This window comes from Protomyctophum bolini (genome assembly GCF_963924005.1).
Source record: "Protomyctophum bolini genome assembly, chromosome: 12".
Classification (NCBI taxonomy): domain Eukaryota; kingdom Metazoa; phylum Chordata; class Actinopteri; order Myctophiformes; family Myctophidae; genus Protomyctophum; species Protomyctophum bolini.
The window spans coordinates 20,407,617-20,433,636 of record NC_137873.1 but is presented as its reverse complement, the minus strand read 5'-3'; the positions used below and the strand labels follow the sequence as shown (position 1 = coordinate 20,433,636).

General features: G+C 41.7%; 1 protein-coding gene across 2 annotated transcripts in view; it reads right to left on the bottom strand.

Annotated features, from left to right (window-relative positions):
* Positions 1-20,619, bottom strand: part of LOC308325503 (double-stranded RNA-specific editase B2-like) — a 30,790-nt gene extending 10,171 nt beyond the window's left edge. The window contains exons 1-3 of one of the 2 annotated variants that reach the window (XM_080778019.1): positions 20,460-20,619; positions 6,184-6,294; positions 4,878-5,836 (exon numbers count right to left, since the gene is read on the bottom strand). In XM_080778019.1, coding sequence (XP_080634145.1) covers positions 4,878-5,836; positions 6,184-6,294; positions 20,460-20,562 — 1,173 coding nt within the window. In that variant the 5' untranslated portion in view covers positions 20,563-20,619. The remainder of the gene's footprint in view (positions 1-4,877; positions 5,837-6,183; positions 6,295-20,459) is intronic. The other variant, XM_080778020.1, reaches the window with a different exon arrangement.
* Between the last annotated feature and the right edge of the window lie 5,401 nt (positions 20,620-26,020).

Here is a 26,020-nt window from a genome sequence, read left to right as displayed (position 1 = left end):
CCAAAACTGGAAAGCTCATGAATGTCTGCAGTAATTCACATGGTGCTGTCAGAACAAACCTGGACCACAGTACTCACTACACAGACTCACTGCAGCGAGTCTGTGTGTGACAGACTGTCAAAGACTGTCATGAGTTCTCTCCTCTGCCTGAACTCCCTCAGAGTTATGAGGGATTTGGACCAGGTTTGTCCTCATATTCCCTGGGTCTGGCATACTTTGGCACGAAGGGTGTCATTCTGAGCAATCACGAGTTCCCATCATAGAGTTGTAATGAATATATTTATCTACAGTATCTGGATATATCCATGGATATGGGTGTTATTCTTTTCAAAGTGAAAAACGTGGGATGTCCTGCACGCCGGTTCTTTTCTTGTCTTTTTTTTTATCAAAACAGGCTGCAGGAAAGCTTTGACGACGTGGCATAGGGGAGAAGCCACAGCAGCCATCCATAATAATATATCTGTCAAACTGTCCAACTCATCCACTAATGCGGGTGCAGAGACAGATCATATTTGACGCCCATGGATATAGCAGGTTCAAGGGCCAGTCTCCCTCAATATTTATACCAATTTTTGACTAAATAAATGTGTGGATATGCTGACGTCTGCATAGATTCCATATTTTGGCATGCCTGACAAAGTCCAAACATAATATCTGGGTGGGGCATGCATTTCCAACTTGCATCATTCCAAGTAAGCCGGGCACAGGCAACGGGCACCACTGTAGAGGCTCCAACGCATAATATCTGGGTGCAGCATGCATTTCCTTTTTTTTTTTTTGTTTAAGGTTTTTTTTAATGATAATGCAGACATTATCATTTAAAACAATGAATTACAGAATGTAGGGTTGGCCCAATAAGCGGCTGGAAATTAGCACAGAGTCAGGAGGTAAAATGCAGCCACACCGTGATTTATTCCCAAAAGAAGGTTACAGCATGGGAAATGGCATGACACAAGCAGCAAACAAATAGGACATGTTGGTGTGCAGCTCCACCATGCCCTCTCACTGATCTAACACTGAGTGGGTGTGTGCTTCCTGGCAGCATTTTATAGGCAGCTGAAACAATCAGTGCAGACTCTACCATATTACCGGTCAAACATGCAACACTTCTGAACCCCACATAACCCACATCACATGAGCCTATAAATCTATATCACTACACAGGTAAGTAAATATCAATTATGCCCACTATTGCAAGATAAACCACATATCCCATTATCATTAGCAGCTCCAATGCATAACTCAAACACCCCCTGGCCATTTCACTGTGGTCCAGTCCAGACCAATATATGGTGCTCTGGTAGCCTGGGGACTCTTTTGCCCGAACAGACAGAACAGAAGCAGTAAGTATTCATACAGATATTGAAGGTAAAACCTACACCGAAGAAAGAGAGTGGATGTATGCAGCAGTGGCAAGTGACCAAACAAGCAGTGTGACGCTCAAAAAGCTCCTTACCCCAAAATAAAACCAGGCAAAGATTGTCAAAGCGGTGCTCAATTTCATGGCAGCAACATGACTGCTAGTATAGGAGGTACAATGGACAGAAAGGAGGTATATTCCAGTGGGAGTCAGCAATGTGCCGGAAGGCATCTAGTCTGCCAGAAATTACAAGAAGAAGAAGAAGAAGAAGAAGGTAAAACTCAAAAAACCTACCCCATATCTTTTCAAAAGTAGCAGGCTTTCTCCTTACATTGTACAGTATCTTTTCAGGAGTACAGTATGATGAAAGCTCATTCAGCCAGTGTCTCTGTGAAGTTGAATTAACCAAGATAATTTTCTTCACAGCTGTACTGGCGAGTAACACAAAATACTCTTTGTTAAAATTTGTGTTGATCAATGTAACGTCACCCAGTAACCAAATTATTGGATCATGTGGTATTTCAAACTCTATGATATCAGAGAGAGTAGACATGATGAACTTCCAGTAATCAATCAGAAGTGGGCAGCTCCATAATTAACATACGTAATAGGCAGCTTTCTGTTATCTTGCAGCATGCATTTCCAACTTGCATCATTCCAAGTAGGCCAGTGCCCAACGGGCACCGCTCTAGTAGTCATAATGCAAGGAATAGTCCACTTCACTGTCAGATTTGTGATTGTTTAGTCAATTTGAACATTTTATACTAGGTAACAGGAAAATAATATTTTCCATGGGCATGCATGCTTGTCCTGCTGAATACTGAATAAATATCAGTCTGTCCCCCAGTATATAGTGATTTTTGCTAGCTCAGTTGTTTGCATTAGTTTATTTTATTAGCATCATCTTATATTTCTGTGTTCCCTTTTAATTGTGTGATTTTCTGTGCAGCACTTTGTAATGTCTGTTTAAAAAAGTGCTACATTTTATTTCTGACATTTGTCTTCTGTGGCAGAGAGGAGAATAGCTGTAGCTACTGTCTCACACTCGGCGCTGACAATCTGTGTTGCCTACATTTCTCTGCTTCGGCCATACAGAAAGCATTGGTGGACTTAAAGGGTAAGACCACTTTTTTTGAGGTTTGGGTTGTGTAGTTACTTTGCCATGATGCAACTCCAAATGTGGACAAGAAATAAGAAATAACTGCTCCAGTGATTAGAAATTGATAATTCAAAATATGCTCCTCATTGACTTACATTGTAGCTAAAACAGCTCTCAAAGTCACTCTTTTAGTATGTAAACAAACAGAAACAATGTTGATTCAGACAATATAGAGCATCACCAAAACTCATGTAGTTTTATTTTTTCATAAAAATGTTATCTTCCTGTTGATTTGTCCATTTTATTGGGAAGAAAAACCCGGACTGGATCCGTGGATCCGGATCCAGATCTTCAAATAGTAAAATCAACAGGAATCTAACATTTTTATGAAAAAATAAAACTGCATGAGTTTTGGTGATGCTCTATATTGTCTGAATCAACTTTGTTTGTGTTTGTATACGTACTAAAAGAGTGCCTTTGAGAGCTGTTTGAGCTACAATGCAAGTCAATGAGGAGCATATTTTGAATTGTCAATTTCTAATCACTGGAGCAGTATTTTTTTATTTCTTGTCCACATTTGGAGTAGCATCATGGCAAAGTAACTACACAACCCAAACCTCAAAAAAAGTGGTCTTACCCTTTAACAGCAGCTGTATCATTACTCCTACCAATAAAGTCATGGAGATATAAGGCTGGAAAATTAACACCTTACTTGATCATACTACAGCATCACACAAAAGCATAAAAACTAGTAGTAGTAGTACAAGATCAAAACGCGGCACAAAGTGACACATTTGGAGCTTGTAGATCTGCTACTTTTTGCTATTTTTTTATTTGAATCCTGAAGAGTAACAGTTTTGGACAGGTTTCCACCCAACAGAGACGATATGATATGCCTACTGTACCCTCCGTTGTATGACTAAGTATACATCATGAAGCAGGCTACAAGCATTCACCCAGTGCTAATAGCCATTCACATCAAGTTGGGGACTTGGGGAGGAAGCTGAAAGAACATGAGATGCTATACCTGCTGTATGGCGATGGCACACAAGGTCATGTGTAATGAGTGTGTTAAACAATTATCAGCCAAATTAATATGCTCTTCACACCGCCTCCTCGCTTGGTCTGCGTCTCCTTGGGCTGGCGGCCGCTCCTCCTTGATTCCTCCTAATGTGCTGTAATAATGTTCATTAATGCGTCACAGTGGCTGATAGACAGTTCAAATTGGAGTATGGGTTGGGGGAGGTAGGGGGGTGTTATGCTAAGTGATCAGCAGAAGAGTGAGCCGTGAGAGAACTGATATGCAGGAGTGAAAGAAAACCAAGAGGTATTATGACAGCCAGAGGGGGATCATGTAACTGAAAAGCCTGACACTACCGATGTTACAATGTATACAGTATACAGTAATTGGTATACAGTTTTACTGTATACCAATTACAATTCACTTGCTAGTGATAGTAATATGTGCAGTTTGTGAACAAATCACAATGTGGTGTTCAATGGAGAAGTCGCACACTGCAACAGCCTGGCTGCTTGTTAACCAAATGGATTAAGAATTACTGCTTTTGAACTTTTGAACTTTTTAAACTTTTTAAACTTTCACACCCTGCATGACTGTCACTTCATCAGTCATTTATTCAGTTTCTTGATGTCATGGACCTAGAAAGGGCAGCCTGTAATTGGTCTACTTTTGTGGAGGTAGACCCTACATAAATAAATACATCCATGACTCACGGCAGACAGACAGACAGACAGACAGACAGACAGACCTCTGCAGAGGCATCTCCGACATTTCTATTCGTGACATGTTTTTGTTCATTGTACAGCAACTTGTAACAACTTTATAAATAAAGTTCACTTACTACTCACTTGCTTGCAAACTTACTTGCAGACAGGGTACGCCAACCACCCCTTGCATCATCTCTCTGTGTGTGGTGAGACATTCTGCTTAAATTCATAATGCGTGACAGCAAGATGCCATGAGGAAGATTCTTTGCGGTCAAAGAGGCATTATGAAGTAGTTCTGAAGCCACGCTTGAGCATGCAGGACACCATTCACCTCTTGAGCCTCAGGACACAGTGGCCTTAGTGTTACATTGCACAGTCCATTTGGTAGCATTGCAAGCACCTCAGACACATTTATCCAGAGCATTTAGAGGGCTGGATGACCATAGCAGTCAGGGCAAATTCAATGACCCATTCAAAGGTGGTAACGTGGGGAGACTACACTGGCCAAATAATGAGGTAAAACGTGTTTTAAAATATCAAATCAGTGTTTTTGTTTGGTACTTCGTTTCCTGCCTTGGATTTTCTCACTTGTTTTATTTATTTTGGTTTATCATTTTTATGACTGCAACATTGTATTAGTATGTGTGAAAACACACAACTGATCCACACCTTAAAGATGGACCTGCTCACCTGAGGCAGCTGGCTTTTGTCTCTGCTGGTAGTGTGGCCCGGTAACCTCCTGTCCATCCCCAGGCTGATGTGGTAGAGAGCCTGCAGCGCTGCAGCGGCTGCCTGGGCCTTAGCCAGCAATTTACTGTGGCCAGAGCCCTCAAATATCTGTCCCATCACCCGGACCACCATCACGAAGCTCCGCACTGGCCGGCCCTGCAGCCTCTCCGTCAGGCAGATGTACCTGAGCCCCGGGTGCAGTTTGTTCAGCAGTGCCACTGGACTGAGCTGCTCTGATAGTGAAGCACTAACCAGCTGCCTCTTTAAATTAGCTGAAGACAGCAAGTCTAACTTGAGACGCACAAGTTGTCCTCGTTTACACATGCTGGAGATAAACTCTGTCCTCCCTGGCTTACGGTGCATGAGGTCACACTTTTCACGCAAGGATGACTCAAAGTCTTTGAGGAACACGTCCGGGATGTCCAGCCTGTCGGCGGTGAAATCCACAGGGTGACTGGTGAAGTTTCCCATGGCAAGGTGAGCCTGGGAGGCATTGGGGAACTGGATGAAGGAACGCAGAGCCAGCTCCGCTGCCCTCATCTTGGCCTGTTTCTTGGTGGTTCCACGGCCCTCGAACCAGAGCCCGTTCACCTCTACACCGATAGAAAACACTGGCGCGTGCAGTGGGCCAGTCTTGGACATGATCTCGTAGCGCAGGCCTGGCCGCAGCTCGTTCAGCTGAACTAAGGCATTTTTGGGACTGACAGTCCACACTGCTCTCTTACAGGCTCTCTTAGGTTGATTCTGGTCAAGCAGTCTGTCTTGTCCGTCCACCAATGGCTGCTTCCTCTTCAGCGGTCTCATCCCACCCGTAGGGAGGGTTGTGCAGAAGCATCCCGCTAGGTGATGTGTTGCTGGTACCTCACAGTCCACCTGGTTTCTGTGATCCTGGTTCTCTTTTACCTCCACACCACTGGGACCTGACAAATCAATATAACATGTTGTTGTGAGCTTTTAAATCAGCTGATTCCGCTGCATGTCTCTGCATGAAAACACTGTGAAAATACTCCCAAATATCAGCTCTTCAGGAATGAACAGATATGAAGAAAAACAGACTTACATTTAGGATGCAACTATTAAACTTTTGATTAAACTGGAAAAATTAGAATCCACATATTGTGTGTTCTGACCAGAGCTTTCCACATATCATCTCCATATTTCATCTTTTTTGTAATTTCATAAATTAATGTCGATGGGTCAATAAATATTTAATGAACCAAGTAGCTGACGGCACGCCTAGACGGCACACTAAAACATATTTATTTACCTGAATCGTGTCCCTCTTCAGCAGACGTCATTCCAACGTCTCTGTGCCTCATGGAGTTGATGACGGTTGTTAAACCATTGCTTCGCCCTACAACGGCACCACAGACACCATCTGTTAATTGAGCATCACAAACATCACATTATTAACAATACTGAATTGACATTTCCCTACTGTATATTACAACATTTCCCTGCAGAGGAAACCGGCCCTGTACCGAAATCGCTGTACAGTGAGTGATGCTTCCACCGTATAGTTTCATATTCACCGTCGACCGTAAAAGTAATGAGATGGACTCGAGGTAAACACATTTATGGCGATAATACAAACATAACATGTGAAGCCGGGAAGGAGGAAGGCGAGCCGAGGCCATTACAGTACTCTCTAAAGGGAAGGGAGAGGAAAACAAACATCCAGGCAGCTCAGAGCGAGCTGGGGGTAATTGAAAGGTACGAGTGATAAGAGCCAAGGATTTCAAACGTGGGAGATCTAGGAGCCTGATTAGAAATGAGAAGCTGGAGAGACTTTTCTGAATTCAGCTCCATCGTGATATCATTACATTTGTGTGTAGCGAACCGCAATAGTTTGAGAGGACTTTTGATGAGCGGTAAAGAAGAAAGGTTGGAGAGACAGCGGGAGCACACAGAGGAGGAGTTTAATATGGAGGAGCATACAGGGGCAGTGGTGGAAAGTAACTAAGTACATTACAACTGTACTTAAGTAAATGTTTTAGGTATTTGTACTTTACTGGAGAATTTCCAATACTTTTACTTCTACTCCACTACATCTTAGAGGCAAATACTGTACTTTTACGCCACTACATTTATTTTAAAACTTTAGTTAGTTACTTTGTAGATTTTGATTAGTATTACAAAAAAAGAAACATACATTAACCTCGTCATGCTGTGACTGCATTTGAAAACTTGAAATGCATAATGACTACTTTTACTTTTGGTACATTAAGTACATTTTGATGCCAATACTTTAGTACTTTTACTCAAGTACATTTTGAATTCCGGACTTTTACTTGTAACAGAGTATTTCTAGATTGCAGTATTGATACTTTTACTTAAGTGCAACATTTGAGTACTTTTTCCACCACTGTGAAGGGGTTTGAGGGGACGGACGTGGTGTGGTCATTTTATTGCCACGTTTGTCACGTGTCCAAGGAATTGGGAGAGAAGGATTTGGAGAAGCCTGCGTTCTCCCTGCGGTGTCTATTAGCTTTGAAGAGTTTAATGATTATACTATAATGATAACATATCATCCTTTTCCCATTATAATGATGATAATTATGATGAAATTAGTTTGACTTTTACGTATGTGTAACACTGACAAAAGATCTGTAATTACTTTTTAATGACCCCCTCCCGTCTTTGTTATTTCTTGCATAAGTGGTACATGTAATAATAGTGTCTCACTCCAAGTATGATATTCTGCATTTAAAACAACATAGCCCACAGATGTGACACATAATGCGCTACAGGGTTTATGCCAGATGAGTCCGAGAAACTAATCTTCTCTCTTTCTCTTCTCCATTATTCATGTTGAGTCTTGGCTTCGCCGGGAGATACATGGTACTTCCGCATTGACAATTTAACAGATTGCCCTGCACATATATGTGGGGCAATCTGGGTTAGTGTTAGCCCCTGAACCAATGACCCCAATTCCCCTTAGATTTATCTGATACCTTGCAGCTATTTAGCAACGCTCATTTGGTACGGCAAGAAGTGCATGAAGCAGCCTGTGAGAGTGCTATAGTACCCGATGTCTGTAGTCAGCCAGAGATGACACTGTCAGCTCTACCATGTAGAACGGAAATAAACCATTCTGACCTGAGGTCAGATTCTAAAAAGGTCTTCTACATCCTGACAGTTTTCTGAAAAAGCTATGTTTCTACGGCAAGAAGTGCATGGAGCAGCCTGTGAGAGTGCTATAGTACCCGATGTCTGTAGTCAGCCATACTGTAGACGCCACAGTCAGCTCTACCATGTAGAACGGAATTAAACCATTCTGACCTGAGGTCAGATTCTAAAAATGTCTTCTACATCCTGGCAGTTTTCTGAAAAAGAATGTTTCTATGGCAAGAAGTGCATGGAGCAGCCTGTGAGAGTGCTATAGTACCCGATGTCTGTAGTCAGCCATAGATGACACAGTCAGCTCTACCATGTAGAACGGAATTAAACTGCACCGTGAAGTAGTGGCAGTGTGCAGTAATAGGTTCTTGCTTCATCTACTACTCCTAATAATGACGACATACTGAAAGTATGTTAAGGCCGCACTCCTTAAAAGGGATCATTGCTTTTACTTGGATTCACATGGAACGACTAATTAATGGAAAGAGCAGCACATTTTCACACAATGGTGTGTTCTGTAATGCGACATTGAAAATGGTTCTTGAGATATGTGAGCTAATAGACGGAGACACATTTCTGGTAGGATATACGTTACTTGAAGCTATATATGCCAATAGCCTACTGTAACTGTACGGAACTAAGTACCCTGGTTTCTACATTCCATGACTTGCAGACCAGAAGCCATTTTAGTCTTTTCAACTTTTTTCCAAAAATAAACGATTAATACCACTGAATCAAACTTCTTTCCTAAATCTTCTGCCTAGGTGTGGCAGAACTTTTAGAGCCTTTCTGTCTTGTCTGCGGTGCCAATTATAATAGGGGGCACTGCATATGATAATGAAGATAATGAACAGTTACACACTAAACTATTATGCATTAACCTTGCAACTTGCTGTTATATTAGGCGTACAAGGCTATTAAGCAGTGGGTTGGTATGGGCGAGGGCCGGGCGGGGGGATGTAAATGTAATGATGTGATTCCTTGGCTTTCTGAAGGTGACAGGTGAAGGTTGGGGAGGAGGAGGGAATGTCCTGCATCATCTCAGCTTAATGAGGATGTTTATTTTAGGATGAAATAGAAATAGTAATGGTGTTTGTCTTCAAGTTTCATCATCGTAACCCCTGATTCCTCTCCTCTCTATCATTTATGGTTTTCTGTTTGCACTCTCTCTCTCCCACACACATGCACATATTCATGCACATGTGCAATGCACTGCACTGCATCGCACCGCACTCACACACACGCACACACCCATGCACTCATCCTCTCTTCCGCTTTGTGTTCAGAGTAAGTACGGGTTAATCAGGATGCGACCTGACAATGCCTTGGCTAATGTACCTGTCAGTTTGATCGCACAAATTCTGGGAAATGTAAAGTAGGACTCCATTGTAACTACTGCTAGGCACACTGCACTTAATACCATTTAAAGGGTGCCGGTTTCAGGCATTCCACATACTTTTATATTTTATCCAACTGTCAAGTGACTCAACGGGTTTTAACGCCTTTGTTCTCGTAAGGCTTTTGTTATAGTGATGTGGCAGCGCCTTTGCCGTCTGCTGCCACCCACACTGTGTAGCGTTTAGCAGGAGCTGCCTTTAAACCCCGGCAGGTGTTGTGCCATGCTCTCCAACGGCTGAGTTGAGCTTAATTAAGAGCTACTCCATCGCACAACAGTATGTGTCGCTTACCAAAAACAGTGATCACTTCTTATTAGTCAGCAAGCCACGCGTAGTACTATGGAGTATGACTTAGGCTTTCGACACAGAATCGAACCTCCAACCTTGACATAATTGGCAGCACGTTCAAGCCTTTAATCGACGCATGGTATGAAATCCATTACCCAGGTTCCACAAATCAGGTCTTTGTAAGCGGTATCTTGGGACAATAAACAAGAGCTTAACAAGAGCTTATGACTAAATAATAACTACATTGGATCCATAGGAGCACAGTTTGTTTATATAACGGTTTTGGACGTAACAATGTATACTTATATCTCTAAGTCTACAAGTATTTCCCTCTGTGTCAAAAATAGCCGATCTACAAGCTGATTCTCCAGAATATTGATGCTAGGGACCCATCTTTGTGTCGTGGACCAATTTTTATGGGTCGCTAGTAAATATCAGATTTTTGAGTGGTGCAACCACTCCTACAATCAGCAATGTCCATGTACCTATACCTGTGTGTGTGTGTGTGTGTGTGTGTGTGTGTGTGTGTGTGTGTGTGTGTGTGTACCTGTGCACATGAGCCTGAGTATGTTACTGATTTATACCAGTAGGGGGCGGCAGAAACAGAGGGAGGGGTAGTGCTGTGTCTCTAATGAGAGAGAAAGAGAGAGAGAGAGAGAGAGAGGGGGGGGGGGGGATTGCACCACTCAGTTCACACGTGTGTGATTTTTTCTTTCTATTTAAAAACAGATATATGCCTGTATATTATTTCAAAAGATTTAAAAAACTATAAACAAATCCCAAATTTTCCTCAAACAATTCCAACATTTTTTGTGTTTAAAGTTTAAAATTTGGGAACCACTGCTCGAGGGTACATGTGGGTGCTTGCAGAATTGACGGTGTTAAATATAGTACCTTCCAGAATTATGAGCACCCATCATAAATATGAGCCTCACACAGGTTGTAAAAAAAATGAAGATTTATACAACACCATAAACAAGCTACTAATAATCATGTTTTATTCAGTGCTTGTTGGTAGCACAAATATTATTCCGTTTTTTCCCCCTTGACTACAGTTGTGTTGTGATGCTGGCAAGAAATGTGTACGGTCATCACAGTTACTTACTTTACATAACCGTCAATTTGACTGTCATTCTCATGAGACAAGACAGGAGAGAGGAGGAGAGCAGAGCAGAGGAGAGGAGTGTTCGTTTTTTCCAGCAGTCTTTTGAATAATTATTATAATTATGTGTTATTTAGTCTATTGAAATTGTTTAGTCTTAGTCTTAGTCAACAAAATTAACAGAGGAGAGGAGAGGAGAGGAGAGGAGAGGAGAGGAGAGGAGAGGAGAGGAGAGGAGAGGAGAGGAGAGGAGAGGAGAGGAGAAAATGTATGTCACATTCTAAAGCATGCATGTTTATCAAACCTCAGAAGTCAAATTTCTTCTTCCAGCCATTGTTAATGATCCTGATTTAATAGAATAATGAAATTAGGCATGGCATCAGTGGATGTGAGTGTGTCTGTGTGTGTGTGTGTGTGTGTGTGTGTGTGTGTGTGTGTGTGTGTGTGTGTGTGTGTGTGTGTGTGTGTGTGTGTGTGTGTGTGTGTGTGTGTGTGTGTGTGTGTGTGTGTGTGTGTGTGTGTGTGTGTGTCTGTGTGTGTGTGTGTGTGTGTGTGTGTGTGTGTGTGTGTGTGTGGGGGGCTCTCTGACAGCTGTGGATAATCTCATTTGCTAGGCATAATTAATGGGAAGCGCTCTCATTTGCTTGTAATGCGCGTTGCCTTTCCTCAAGGGCAAAGAAATAGAGACAACTTTTTTTGGGCGATCTCTCCAAACTGCATTATTTTCACTGTGAATTATCAATGTTTTGGTGCTGCATATTAAAATCCAGAGAGTGTGTTTGACTCAGAGTGTGGGAATTGACCCTTACGGGTCAATACTTATGGGTCCATTTTTATGCTCTGGAATTTGCATTCCAGATTTGTTAAATGTGGGAGTTTTTAATTGCTCAATCTCCAAGTCTAATTATGTTGTAAGATTATTAACAGTTGCAGTTATTAAAACAAAGCAGACAAACTATTATGAACATCATGGTATTTCCATACTTACTTGTTAAAGTGAAGTCAGGTTCATCAGGTTCATCTCGTAAATTAGGTCGGTATAATGATTGGTTGGTATAATTTAGCTCTGATTTTTGACCTGTAGGGTGAACCAGATGGTTTATCAGAACAATTCATTTACATTGCTGGAATTATTTGAGTAGATTAACGCAAATGCTCAGAATAATTAGCAATTAGCTCTTAGTTTGACTGTGGTGTGTCCACTGGGCTTCTCTGTATGTGCTGAAAGGTTGCCTTTACTGGCTTCCAGTATAGTGGACAGTAGGCTAAGGTTTTTGTTTTGTTTTTGTTTTTTCGCAAGCACATGATTTTCACAGCTACTTTAATTTACACTAATTTCTAGGAAGGGACTCAAACTTAGTTTTAGTTTTTTTAAGATATTTTTGGGGCTTTTTTTATTGATAGATGACAGTATAGGTTGAGAGAGATGGGGGGGAAGACACACAGCAAAGGTCGTCGGGATCGGGACTTGAACCGGCGACATGCTGTCAGGCTGGATTACCAGCCTATAGGTGCCTGGAGCGCTAGGCCGGCCCAGGCCAGGGACCCAGACATAAACAATTACCTAACCACTTGTAAAGCGACTTTGAGTACCAAGAAAAGCACTATATAAATTGGATGTATTATTGAGGGGCTATTTAAACCCTTTTCCTCCCCAATTCAGTCAGTCACATGCCAATTATTTCCTCCTACATACATTGCTGTGTGTTATCTGCTGAATCCTACTGACTCACCTTCTTGTGAGGAGCCTCAACCGGGAGGACATAGCCTTCGTTCTACTCCTCTCTGCTGACAGGTGCTACCCCCTAGCCTGTGTTCGTAGAGATGACAAAAGCCAGATGCACCAGGGTAGATTTGAACACCCCCAAACTCTATTGTGGTGGGCAGCTACTTCACCATGCACTACGCCACCCAATTGCCATGCTTTTGAATACTTGTGTATTTCTACTTATAGTATAATTATTGTCCACCACTACTGGCTTCCAAGTCCACACTGACTGGATGCCGAGGGGTGTTTCGGTGGCTGCTTCAGTAATCTCTGCCAGACCCACATTGCATGCAGGCAGGGCTGTGTTTGGTCTGATAAGGAATATACCACCTGGACCTTCATTTGAGCAAATATCAACCACAGACTAGGCTCTTCCCTTAGATGTCACTGGCCCTCTCACTGATTGTTGCTGAGTTGGTGAGTGGTTTGGAAAAGGGATTCCAAAAGACAAATACACAGCAAATGTTAATTTAACTGTGTGATATAGCGGGTCCATTTTTACACCCTCTCTTGGTTAAATTAGTACCCTTGAGCCTGAGGACATTGCTGTCTCCATCTTTTGAATAAAGGTAAAACACCCTGGCTGCCCACTGGCCAAGTGGTCCAGGTGCATGCCATATAGGCCTATAGACTTTGGCCTGACTGTGTGTTCGAGTCCCGTTAATGACAACCTTTGCTGCATTTCTCTCTTCACTTGATACTATCAATAAAGGCAGAAAAGCCTAAAACAAATCTTTAAAAAGAAAAAAAGTAAAATACCCGTGCAAATACTATCTGTAACACAGTGAAAACATGTTCTGGGCTGGCCAATGAATCTTCTTGTTCCGGAGTGATCATAATACTTCAACAATCATCTCAAAAGAGTTATCAAATTCTGTTATGTGGCCAAAAGGTTTCTACCACTGGTTGTCTCAAATTTTCACTTACATGGTGTTCAGTATGATTGTTTAGCAGAAACAATTAAAGTAGTAAACTACATCATACTTTCGACATTTTTCAAGGAAACTGTCTTGAGACCCCACACAATTTGTGCTTATTAAATTGCTTGTGCTTATTTTTTTTATTTTGTATTTATTTTTGCTTTAATGTCAAGTATTTTACAAAAGTAATACTCTGCATCATTAAGAGCTTATTCCAGGCCAATATTCTAAACAAATCATTGTAAAGACAGACAAAAACTACTACGGACAGCAGGCAAGCTTTAAGCTTTCTCCCATTTAAATGTTTCCCTCTGTAATTCTCTCTCATTGTAATAGTCATTAGGGAAATGAAACGAGGAAAGGACTGTGTGGAGAGCGTGGTTATAGCCGCCTCCAGCAATGCAAGACAGAGAAACTGATATAGGAGACTAAAACAAAGGTTTAGGCTAAATGCATACGTTTGCACAAAGGTTTTTAAGTGTCACCACACAATTGTCAAAAGGGTCATGTGAACCTTTCGGTGTGACACACGAAGACCGTAAAATACGGAATACAAAAACAGAGGGGTAGGAGGCCAGTGCCTTATCCATTGGGCCACCGGGGCTGTGACAGTCAGTATTAAGGGAGCAAAATAAACTCTGCAACAAACAAACATTGGAGACACCAAAAATGCAATCAGCTTCCCCCAGAGCTTCTACGGGTCCTGAAGGCTGCACCACACGACTGACACCTGGCCTGGCCGAAATCTGTTCTCCTAGGAGTGCACTTTCTATTATAAAACTCTTAGCAGAGGATGGTTTCGATCCATCGACCTCTGGGTTATGGGCCCAGCACGCTTCCGCTGCGCCACTCTGCTATCAGTCACCCCAGATGGGACTCGAACCCATAATCCCTGGCTTAGGAGGCCAGTGCCTTATCCATTAGGCCACCGGGGCTGCCACAGGAGCTATACCACAGCCTGTGTTGTACTGTTCAATTGTTCATTCCTACAATGAGCTTGTTCTGTCATTATGTGGACAAACCACAGTGTCAGTTAGAGAAAGAAAGAGACAGTGGTGGAATGTAACTAAGTAAAGTCTTTATTAAGGCTACATAGGGTCATAGGGAGTAAGTATTATGGGAGAAATGCACCATGTTAAGGTAACTCTATAGAGCGCTCGTCCAACAATGCTTTCAATTCGGCCCATCGGAGGCACCACAGATGCACTCAGTTTTCCCCAGAGTTTATTTGTGTTCTGATGGCTGCACCCCATGACTGACAACTAATCTTACCATGCCATTCCAACACCTACTGATTATCGGGAGTGAAAACAAAGTTTTATTTTTGGAGGATATCATTATCCGTGCTTTTGAAATAGCGACTCTATTCAAATCCTCACTTTAATCCTTTTGAAAGGCATTGACTCTCACAAAACAGAGTGATAGCCTCGTTTTATGTGAAACTGTCTCCGTCATAATCAAAGAAACTGCACCCCCTTTCAATATTTCCACGTGGGCTCTAATCAACACTCAACAGACGATGAGAACCACTGCTAATGTGTGATACTCTGGTATTATGATGCTGTTTCCATCATCATCAGACATACAGTGAAACTGCAATGACTACAGCACTACAACTGTGATAACGAAATGTTAACGTGCTTCACTCAAAATCCAGTCTTGGTTGGTTAGAACCCTGTGTGCAGCAGGTTAAACTGAATTATTACTATTACGTATACACTCCAGCCAACTCAATAACTCGTAAATAAATAAATCGTTTGATTGCATTCAATTATCAACACGTTCCATTCAGATGAGAACTTGTCTGCTACTGTACATACAGTGAAGTCATTATTTTCAACGTGACTCCCAACAGAAGGTGTCTATTAACTTGTCTGATTGTTGTTGTTCTATTCAGATCAGCAAACTGTGATGGCTGAGAGGTTAAGGCATTGGACTTGAAATCGAATGGGGTTTCTTCACATTGAACCCTGCTCAGTGTTTTCTGAGGTGTTTTCTACACTGCTTCTGTGACAATTTAAGAATCTTTGAATACATATGGATGGAAACTAGTTTAAGGTGTTGGCCTTGAAGTCTCCCTGAGAAAGTTTGAACATTCTGCACTGAAATCTCTTTGTGTGACTTTGATTAAACTGTCCTCACTTTCCACTATGAATTCAACAACTCTCACTAGAAAACATCTCCATTCTTGTTTCTTTATCATGTCTGTTACCACCAGTATAGTCAATGGCTTAAGGTGTTTTCCACAGTTATTAAAAACATACAATTAATGTTTTAGAATAGCCATACAAAGTGGATGAAGTCGAGAATAGAATCATGTCGGCTGTCTTAAGTATTGAATCCTCACAACTTTGATTTTCAACATAATGTCTCTCTTTTGTTACTGTTTAGAAGCCATCGTGTGGATCCTCACACACAGCAGGGCAAATTACCTACTTCTGATTCAAGAACACGTAAATTGCTTTCCAAAAGCAGTTAAATCCAGTTTTCCTGCATTTAAGTAAAAAGTCGTTTCAAAGGGCAGCACAGAAGATACTGAAAAAGGCTGACTATTGTTTCCTGATTCTACAAACAAAAAGTACAAACTTCTCATCTCAATTGCTTTCTTCTTATTTATGCCATTCCTGTTAATTTGATCTGTTTGTGGTAAATGTTCAGGTGTGGATGATAAAATTAGATATAAGGGGAATTTATTTTCAAGGGGATTGGTGCACAGTGCACACATGTAAAACACACGTAATACCCAAATTACAATAATCTAATTTCTGCCTCCTCAGTTTGGTTTGAATAGCAGCAACACACGGATAGTGGAATTAACACAACCACATAACATAAAACAGACAGACTTTGAGCAACATCAGAAGCCATCTGTCATTGCAATAATGGTTTTGTATATGGTTGAAACACAAACCGGGTTTTCGTAGAAAGGCAAGCTTAGTAAGTATGCGTTGGTTGTACTTTGTATGTGCTACAGCAGCACCTTCCTGTCTGCCCGGTTGAAGACATCTAACATTACTAAAGAAAGTGTCAGGAAGGTTGGAACAAATTCATATAATTTAATGGAGATTACTTTGGAGATTATATACCTCATAATGTTTGCCTTAATCTGTGGATTAAATAACTTTTTGATGAGCCCAAAGTCAAAGGGGGAGAAAACCAGCCAAGCACTGACATCAAGTAATGAGAGAGAGAGAGAGAGAGAGAGAGAGAGAGAGAGAGAGAGAGAGAGAGAAGAGGGCTGGGGGGCTGGGGGGTGTCGCAGTGGTGCGTTTAGTGGAGACGGAGGTTAATATACCGTAGGCTCATTGTACATTGTGTTTGGTTGTTGGAGTTGATAGGCTATATGCATATGATGTGCTTAATTCCCTTGGGTACCTTTCCTCTATCACTGTTCAACCAATGGATTCAGTGTCGTACTACAGTCAGTCCAATAGCCCCATGCTATACAGGTTGGGGTACCTGTGTTTGGTCGTGAAAGCTAAATAATACAAAATGAAGTGAGGGTTGCCTTTGTTTGTTTTTGTAAGTCACAGGGGGCATGCTTAAAGCAAACATAAAAAGTCCATAGACTTGGCTGTCACATGACGTCACGGGGGGCATGCTGATGTTAATTTTTGGGGGCTTGCTTATGTTTGGGGGCGCATGAAAAACACAAACATAGCCTTAATTGGCTGCTACATGACGTCATGACTGAAAGCCAGATGTTGGAGAGGCTAGTGCCCCTCAATAATACATCCAATTTATATATCGCTTTTCTTGGTACTCAAAGTCGCTTTACAAGAAAATGAAAACGATGGGGGGGTCCGTGATCAAATACATAACAATTTGGGGGTCTGTTGCACAAAAAAGTTGAGAACTACTGACATAAACAGTGAAAAACAAGAAACAAGTAATGCGAGTAAGGCCCTGGTTCCTATGAAGCCTGCAGTGGTGTTATGTTTTGCTAAATACCAATTATATACATTTAACTCAGTTCTTTGGGTTGATCCTCAGCTGTCTGATAGCATGCTGACTAAAACAGAGCCCTCTCTGTTCTCGGGACATATTATACAGATTCAAACTCAATGTGGTACAGTGAGTTTCCATTCCCTGTTCATTATGGCAGAGGAAGTTCAAATCAGGAAAGAAATGTTTTTTTTTTACACTGTACATTGGCCTTGAAACTCGTATTTCTTTAATTAGAGTTACACTTCAAAGGTTGCAGAGTGTCAGAGGCGTGAGGGCGGTGATGAGAGAGAGGGAAGCAGGGAAGCCAGCAGAGGCAGGATGAAGCCCTGTGGGGGGCCTTTACGCACGTGTCTCTGTGCTTGCGTGTGTGTGCATGTGCATGAGTGCCTGCATGTTGTTGTGTTTTGTGTATTTGTCTGCGTACAAGTGCGAGCAAGGAAGAATGTGTGTGAAGATATGAGAAATAGAGTAAGCGTGTGTGTGTGTGTGTGTGTGTGTGTGTGTGTGTGTGTGTGTGTGTGTGTGTGTGTGTGTGTTAGTGTGTGTGTGTGTGTGTGTGTGTGTGTGTGTGTGTGTGTGTGTGTGTGTGTGCGCGCGCGCGTGTGACTGTGTGTGTATAGAATTATATCTCCTGCTGCAATAACTTGCAACATCTCAGCCTGGCCAGATGAAATGTGAGCAACATTTAACAGCATTTCGTCCAGGGTTGTGTGTGTAACTCCATCATAACTCATATAGTACAGATTTTTTATCCAGCTATTTGTCCCATAATATACAAGTCATCCCTGATATTAGCAACATGCTTATTTCCACAAAAAAAACGAATTTGCATACCAAAGGTGCGAGGTTTGCACGCCCTATTGCTGATTTAGTTAAATGGCCAGAAGCACATTGCTAATGTGTTTCCATGAACCCAAAGCCACTAAGGACTCTACCACAGATTGCAGAATCCCATCAGTGAAATGGCGTGCCAACGTGCTCCGCTAAATTTGACTGTGTGTGTAACTGTGTTCCTTACAGATCCAAACTGCTTCAAATCCCATGGCTGAATGCCGGATACGTCATCCAAAAAACATTGACATATTTGGGGCATTGAAGTAGCAGCTGTGTACTCTGCTTCCTGTTCTGTACTCTACTTCCTGTTCTGACATTCCATATGTTTATCTGACCTCATCAAACCCTGTACACTCAAGACACGCTCCATATATGGCCAGTACAGAATTAATTCCATATGTTGATCTGACCCCCCTTGCCAAAGCGCCAGCGCTCGCCCAGCAGTCTGCCATCACCTCGCTTCTTGCCCTCAGGGCGTCTTACTGATGGAATAAGTAACCAGTAATGGAGTAAGTAACCAGTAAGACGCCCTGTCACGCCTTGTGACATGTCACGCCACATCACGCCTCATGACACACTCCATATATGGCTCTGGCTGTCTCCATATGCATGGAATACTATATATAACGGTCACTATCACATTATGGCGTTTGTTTTTCAAAAATATGATTTCATTTTAGAAGGATCTTCTGACTTTCCAGTAGTCATCAAATTTCTAGATAAATGTCACGTGTAAGGATGCAATTTTGAAAGGGTAACCTTTATTCCGTTATTCCAAGTAGGTTATAGTGAGAGCAAAAAAAAGGCAATGGCTGAGTAATGAAAATGGAATAGGCTTAGCAGGCACTTTGAATATGCATTTTAGATAGGAGTACAAAAGCCATCATGGAGTAATCTGCAGCATTTGCTGTGGATTAGTGTTGGAAATGGGATGACAATGGGGGTAATCCTAAAGGGCTGACCTGTTGCCCAGACTGCTATAATTATGATTGCTCAGAGCTCTCATTGTGATGAGACTTTCACTATATTAAGATATGAGAAACACAGAGTACAGGAATGCACACAATAGCCTAATGGAACATGGTATTATATCTGTTGTTTTACCTATATGTAATGTACATATGTCGGCTTGTGTGTGTGTGTGTGTGTGTGTGTGTGTGTGTGTGTGTGTGTGTGCGTGTGTGTGTGTGTGTGTCAGTGCCGGTTCTAGGCCTTTAGTGGCCCCAAGCAACAAATTATTATGTAACCCCCCGAACTGGGGCGCTAGCCCCCCCGGGGGATTGAAATGCTTCAATCTGGTGCACTTTGAGATCAAAATTAAGAAGCTAGGTGGGGGCCACATGTGGCCAGTAGCCCATGTAAGGGATAGGGGATACATAAAAATAATAATAATAATCTTCTCCCTGTGACGTGGCCCCCTCAGTGGTTGTGGCCCCAAGCGACCGCTTGGTTCGCCTATGCCTAGAACCTGTGTGTGTGTGTGTGTGTGTGTGTGTGTGTGTGTGTGTGTGTGTGTGTGTGTGTGTGTGTGTGTGTGTGTGTGTGTGTGTGTGTGTGTGTGTGTGTGTGTGTGTGTGTGTGTGTGTGTGTGTGTGTGTGTGTGTGTGTGTGTGTGTGTGTGTGTGTGTGTGTGTGTGTGTGTGTGTGTGCGTGTGTGCGTGTGCTGTGTGTGTACAGAGAGAGAGAGAGAGAGAGAGAATCAAGTGTGGGCATGTGAGGTCGGCGTACAAGCGCACGGACACATCTGTCACATCACATGTACTTTTTACGCATGATATATCGAACCAATTATTTGTCTCTGTCCGTCAATTAAGTCCTTCCCAGTTAATTCCCACTTCCCTGCAGTGATATAATTCTGGAGATCTATAGATCTCCAGAATTATATCACATATGGATAATGGACTTAAAATTCCTATAGGAATTTTAGCCCCCCCGGGGGATTGAAATTCCTATAGGAATTTTAAGTCCATCATGATCTATACCGTGTATCAAACTGTGGAATTCTCAATGATGAGACAATTCTCGGAAAACTTCTCTCTGTAGGCAGGGCAGTCTGTTCCAGGGATTGAGGGATATGCATGACAAACTATTTACGATATCCTATCAATCACATAAAACAAAAGTAAAAAATGTATAGCGTAGCTGTTGAAAACTAAAACAACTAACCTTTGCTTTGACATCTCCTTCTACGCTTCCTTTTGAACTTGCATCTTTGTTGGCTTTCGGAGGTTCCCATATCCCGGGCGTCGTTTCCGTTAAGAGCAGCCATTGTGTTCCAGCAGTAATTTAGTTACACGAAATTGAAGTTTGTCCTTGTGATTGTTGCTCTTTGAGACGCAGCTCGCGGCGGACAAAGTGTCTGAAGTTCCTGCTGTGTGAAAAGCTGGATAGACTGAACGACCCCTGTCGACGAATCAGCACCATGAACAGCTCTCTCTCTCTCTCTCTCTCTCTCTCGCTCTCTCTGCCCCCCCCCCCCCCCCTGGACGCTATTTATCTCTATCTTATCTATTTCTCTCCAACTTCTCTATCTTTCTCTTCACTCTCCCTGCCTTTGTTTTTTTCTCTCTCCTTTCTAGCTTTCTTCCCGGTGTGTGTGTGTGTGTGTGTGTGTGTGTGTGTGTGTGTGTGTGTGTGTGCGTGCGTGCGTGCGTGCGTGCGTGCGTGACTGCGTGTGTGTGCGTGTTTGTGTGTGTGTGTGTCTCTCTCTCTCTCTCTCTCTCTCTCTCTCTCTCTCTCTCTCTCTCCCCCAGGGTGAACATACAGTAATAGTAAATGTGAAATCAACAGGTGGTGCTTATAGTTGATTGGAATGAAAGCCTAAATAACATTGGGGAATAACTTTGGGGAATAGCCTACCATCAATGAGAAAAGGAACCATTTATCTATTGGCTATTGAAGGTATTTATATAGTTCTTTAAAACTATTACAATATTCATATAGGTATGGATTTTATTTCCATTAATTGGTCTTCGATCCTCCTTTATTTTGATCTATTAATTGGTATCTTCAGCGCCGGTTCCATTAGAAATGTTCAAAATATCGAAGCTGCGGTGGTGCACTATTGTGACACGCTGTGAGCTTGCAGATCTGCATTTTTTGAATAGCCAACATGTGAATAGATGAAGTGGTTAAATTCATTGTGATGGTATATATTAATTACTTTACCTGGGAGGACCCCCTGGAACCACCCCAAGGACCCCTGGGAGTCCCCGGACCTCTCTTTGAGAACCACTGCTTTATATAGGTTTCACATCTTCATGCTATTCTGTTTGGACAGCATGTTCTCATGCTTTCAACCTTGGCCTACAACTACATGCAAAGATCACGTTTAAACACCACGGAAAAGGGACGTATATGCTGAGATTTCCTATTTCAAATTAAGATATATTCAAGGCCGTCTATTTATCATCATAATACCTGTTTTGCATAATCCCCACCAATTACCACTTCACCTTTGCCTTTAATCCCTGCCAATCAGCATTAATTTCTCAATAAATTAAATTAAGTAGGCTAATCTCAAGGTGATAAAATCTTAACATACGACAACATTCCAATTAAGATTAAAATAGTTGTGACTACATTTTATTGTTTTGTTATCGTCACTTTGTGTTTATTCGAACCTCGCTGCCATCACCCTGTATGGGTCGCTTTGGTCCCTGTTCCTTTTTGTTCCCGATGACTGAGCCTCTCGTCAATGGATTAGCAAGACGATGTAGTTCTTCTTTCTTTTTCTTTATCTCTTGGCTCCAGGTATCCTCTGTGCTTGCAGGCGGATTGTCGTTCAAGCCCCTGGGAACAGCATTTTCACCTGACTGACTCCCCGATGGGTTCTTGCTCGAGTTAGACACGGTTTCTTGTCACATATATACCCTGACAAATTGTCAATGTTCATTTTTAACCCTGAGAGTGTTACATTGTAAATTGTGCTTGGGTTTTTAAGATGCTGGGGCCCTTGCCTTCCCCGGAGTTGTGGAATGGCCTAGAACGACTCGGGAGGCAGTATAAGAATTAGTTTAAGGTAATTTTATTCTTAATTCTTCAAATTTCTGGAGGATTATTGTAATCTCTGTGTTGAAGGAGCGACTTGCTTCAGTGCTTCAATTTGAAAACAGGCAGCAGGCGGCATGCATTTCAGGATTGTATTTTAAGAGATGCCACTATGAATGGAGTTGGATTCTGAAGTACTCAAGTTAGTTTACGATTAAAGTTTCTCTGAATTGCGATAAAAACTAAACCCCATTCTCTCTGAACCATTCAGTGGAATAAACCCATTTGTTGAATCCATCAGCTTTTGGCAAAATCCTTAAACACATTTTCACTTACTAAACACATTTCGCACTGTGATGCCCTCCTGTTAGAAGTTTTCAAAACACCAAAACACCAAATTGTTCGCACTTAAGTTATTTCTAATGATGTGATCGAACCAATACAGTGTAAGCTAGTTCAGAGTGAACAGGTGTATAGTGTGCTGAATGTTGATAGTTACAATGAATAGAAACAATCTGAGAAGCACCTTGTTCATGTTTTCTTCAGGATTTTGTGTTGGAGGGTTTTAGGACAATATCAGTTTTCACCATGGTGTCAGATGCAACAGTGGTTTACCAACAACATCAATTCATGTAGGTTGTCGTACCATTTGGTAATCAGACCTCCTGGCTCTGTGTCACTGAGAAAGACACAACCCCTAACAGGCCATGGCTATACTAAAAGGACATATATACTAGGTTTTATCCTCGTCACAGCCTTGTTCCATTGATAGCTCAGGCTATAAGCATTTCCCAAGCTTTCCTTTCTTTAACTCTGAGACTACGAAGCCACTTGCCCGTTGCCTGCATCTGAAACGGGTTGGGTTTTACAGTCTATGGTACCTACCTAGAATCTTTGATCAGCCTGAAAGCTTTGCTAACACAAAGTCTGTCATATGCAGGGAATCCGTTGATGCACTCGGCAGTCTACCCCCACTTCTATAAGCATGCATTTGCAATCAACCAATTATATGGTATGATATGATATGGTATGGTATAATATGGTATGGTATGGTATGATATGATATGATATGATATGATATGATATGAACTAGCTGAATTCATTGGATGTGGATGTGGATGTTACTCCATATGCAGCCATGAAAGCCTGTAGTTGAATACCAATTAAATTTGATATCACCAGTTCATTGGTGGAATGTTCCAGAGACAGAGCAGAACAATGCTCTCACACCAGATAAGAACAGTCCGTCACTGATTGCGTATAGTACACAGTTATACAGTGTTGGCTTTGAGCATATCTTTGGATTTACTTTATTTGGAAGGGACACCACCTATTAATGGACAACACACACACACACACACACACACACACACACACACACACACACACACACACACACACACACACACACACACACACACACACACACACACACACACACACACCTCCAAGACCACACAACTTTCTTAATCTTAAGGGATGTGGATGGAAGTACAGTATAATCGTATTAAAACAATAAATATTTGTATTACCTGAATTTCAATACTGACACATGGCACAGGGACAATAGGACATCAATAGGACACAGTGCATACTGTTGTTGACATGTACACGTGCAGTATACTATTCTGTAGCAAAAGTACAGTAGGCTACCGTATATAGTGTGTGGCTGCAGGGTACAGGATTGACTGAATAGGCTGCAAAGATAAGTATGTTATAATAACTAACAATTTATTATCATTCCTCCATGCAGACACCAACAGGTAACTTTCTGGTGGTAATAAATACAATATTAGAGGACCTCACTGCAACCAGATATCTCATAAGGTGCAATCGATCTGAAACTCTGATGTTAACACAGATATAGCAAGAAGGCCATTATTGCATCTCATGAAAAACACAATGGTTACTGTATCTCAGCCTGTGGCAAATGTCCCAGGGGGCAGGGAGCATGAAACCATCTAAATGAACAAAATAGGACACAGCACTGTGCAATGCATGTGTGTTCCCTAAGGTCAAACATTATACACTGTTTCACTCTGATGAGAGGCCAAAAATATTGTTTGACCCTGAAGGTGTGCTCTTTGTCACCAAGCTTCAATTAGATCTTGTATGGACCGTGAAGGCCAACAGTATATTTATAATTATAGCCTGAAAACTCACCTCTTCACCTCTCAACCCCCAGCACTCCTCATTCCTTATACCTTCTTGTTATATATTTTGATATTGTATCTATCTTCTGCAGTGATCGCTTAACCTAACCACAGATGCTAAGAATGTTATTCAGATAGCATGTTCTTCAGACAGATACCTTACCAGGTTAGATGAGACCTGGTATCCTAGTTAATTTAAAGCATTCAAATGTTCATGCCATTTACTCTGATTTTGATTTTGCAGAGTTATGATGACACTAAAGTGGTGTTATTTTGATTGGGCCTTTTGACTATCTTTCAGTTCTCAGGAAAAATACACAGGGAAGACATATTTGAATTTGAATATTATAACCACACCTGGAGGTCTATACGAGTAATGTTACCGGTAACTCCATAGACATACCGTATACAAAACAGACTGTTTTAATCTATTATCATGTGGGGTTGGCAATGGTTGCATCTCCCTACTGTACAAAGGACGCTGTTAACTTCATGTCGACTCCCAACTCTTTGACCTTGTAAAATATCTGAACCCAGGAAGTGCTGAAGTTCTATTGTCTCTCCGAACTCTGCAGTTAACGCAGTTAAGTCTGGTCATGCTTGATTGAAATACAGAGGGGTGTTTCATTACACAGTGAAATAAAGATCATATTATGATTAGCTTGATTAGATTTCATGAATATTTGAAAGGCATACCAAATTGCTGATTAAATATTTACTGTTGGTTTCCATTATAGTGTGGGGTGATCCTCATATCTCCCAAACGATTTAATCTAATATTATACTTCATCAATATGTATCATCAGCTATTCTTAATTAAGTCTATTGCGTTGCGCTATGATCAAAGCTAAATTGAGTTTCTCACGGAGGGATACTCTTACTGCATCGTTTACAACTATATGTTTGCGTTTACGATGGCACACAATTTGAAAGCACTAGAGATAGGTTGCAGTGGCACAACATAACAACCCATTGTAGAGATTCTTTCATCAGCTGGTCCCAAAGGAGGGAATTAAACCCCTTAACCCTGATAATTAGTACTATTCTCTACTCATTAACCTAGAAATGGCATGGAACCCCGAACCCACTCTCTAGTTGAGCCATTCAGGGAGTGGAAGCTTTAATATCGACTTTGCTAGAGCCATGCTCTCTGTCCACTGCATGAGCAACAGACTCTAGTCTAGACTCTGTATGCATGGGCTGTGTAGCTGAGATTCAGCTCAAGACCCAAGCTCACAACCACAGGTTGGGAGCTTGTAGATCAGCTATTTTACAAAAATCTGGATCATCTTTGAATCCTTTAACAACACAGTTCTTGCACGAAGGTCCCTGGAACAAATATATTTCACATTAAAAGGTTTGAGAACCAGACCACTGCTCTAGTCTACTTTATCAACAAGGTAGCAACCCTTCATGTAATATCCTTATATAATTTATGTTTGAGTAGAACCTCTTAGTTGGCCCAACTGACCTTTGGGCCCGTGGGCCTGTACCCATTCAGGGATCCAGGCAGCTCTGCGTCCATGGCAACACTTGCACCTCTCGTGTCAGTTTCATCTTGTCCCCAGCTGAGAGAGACAGAAG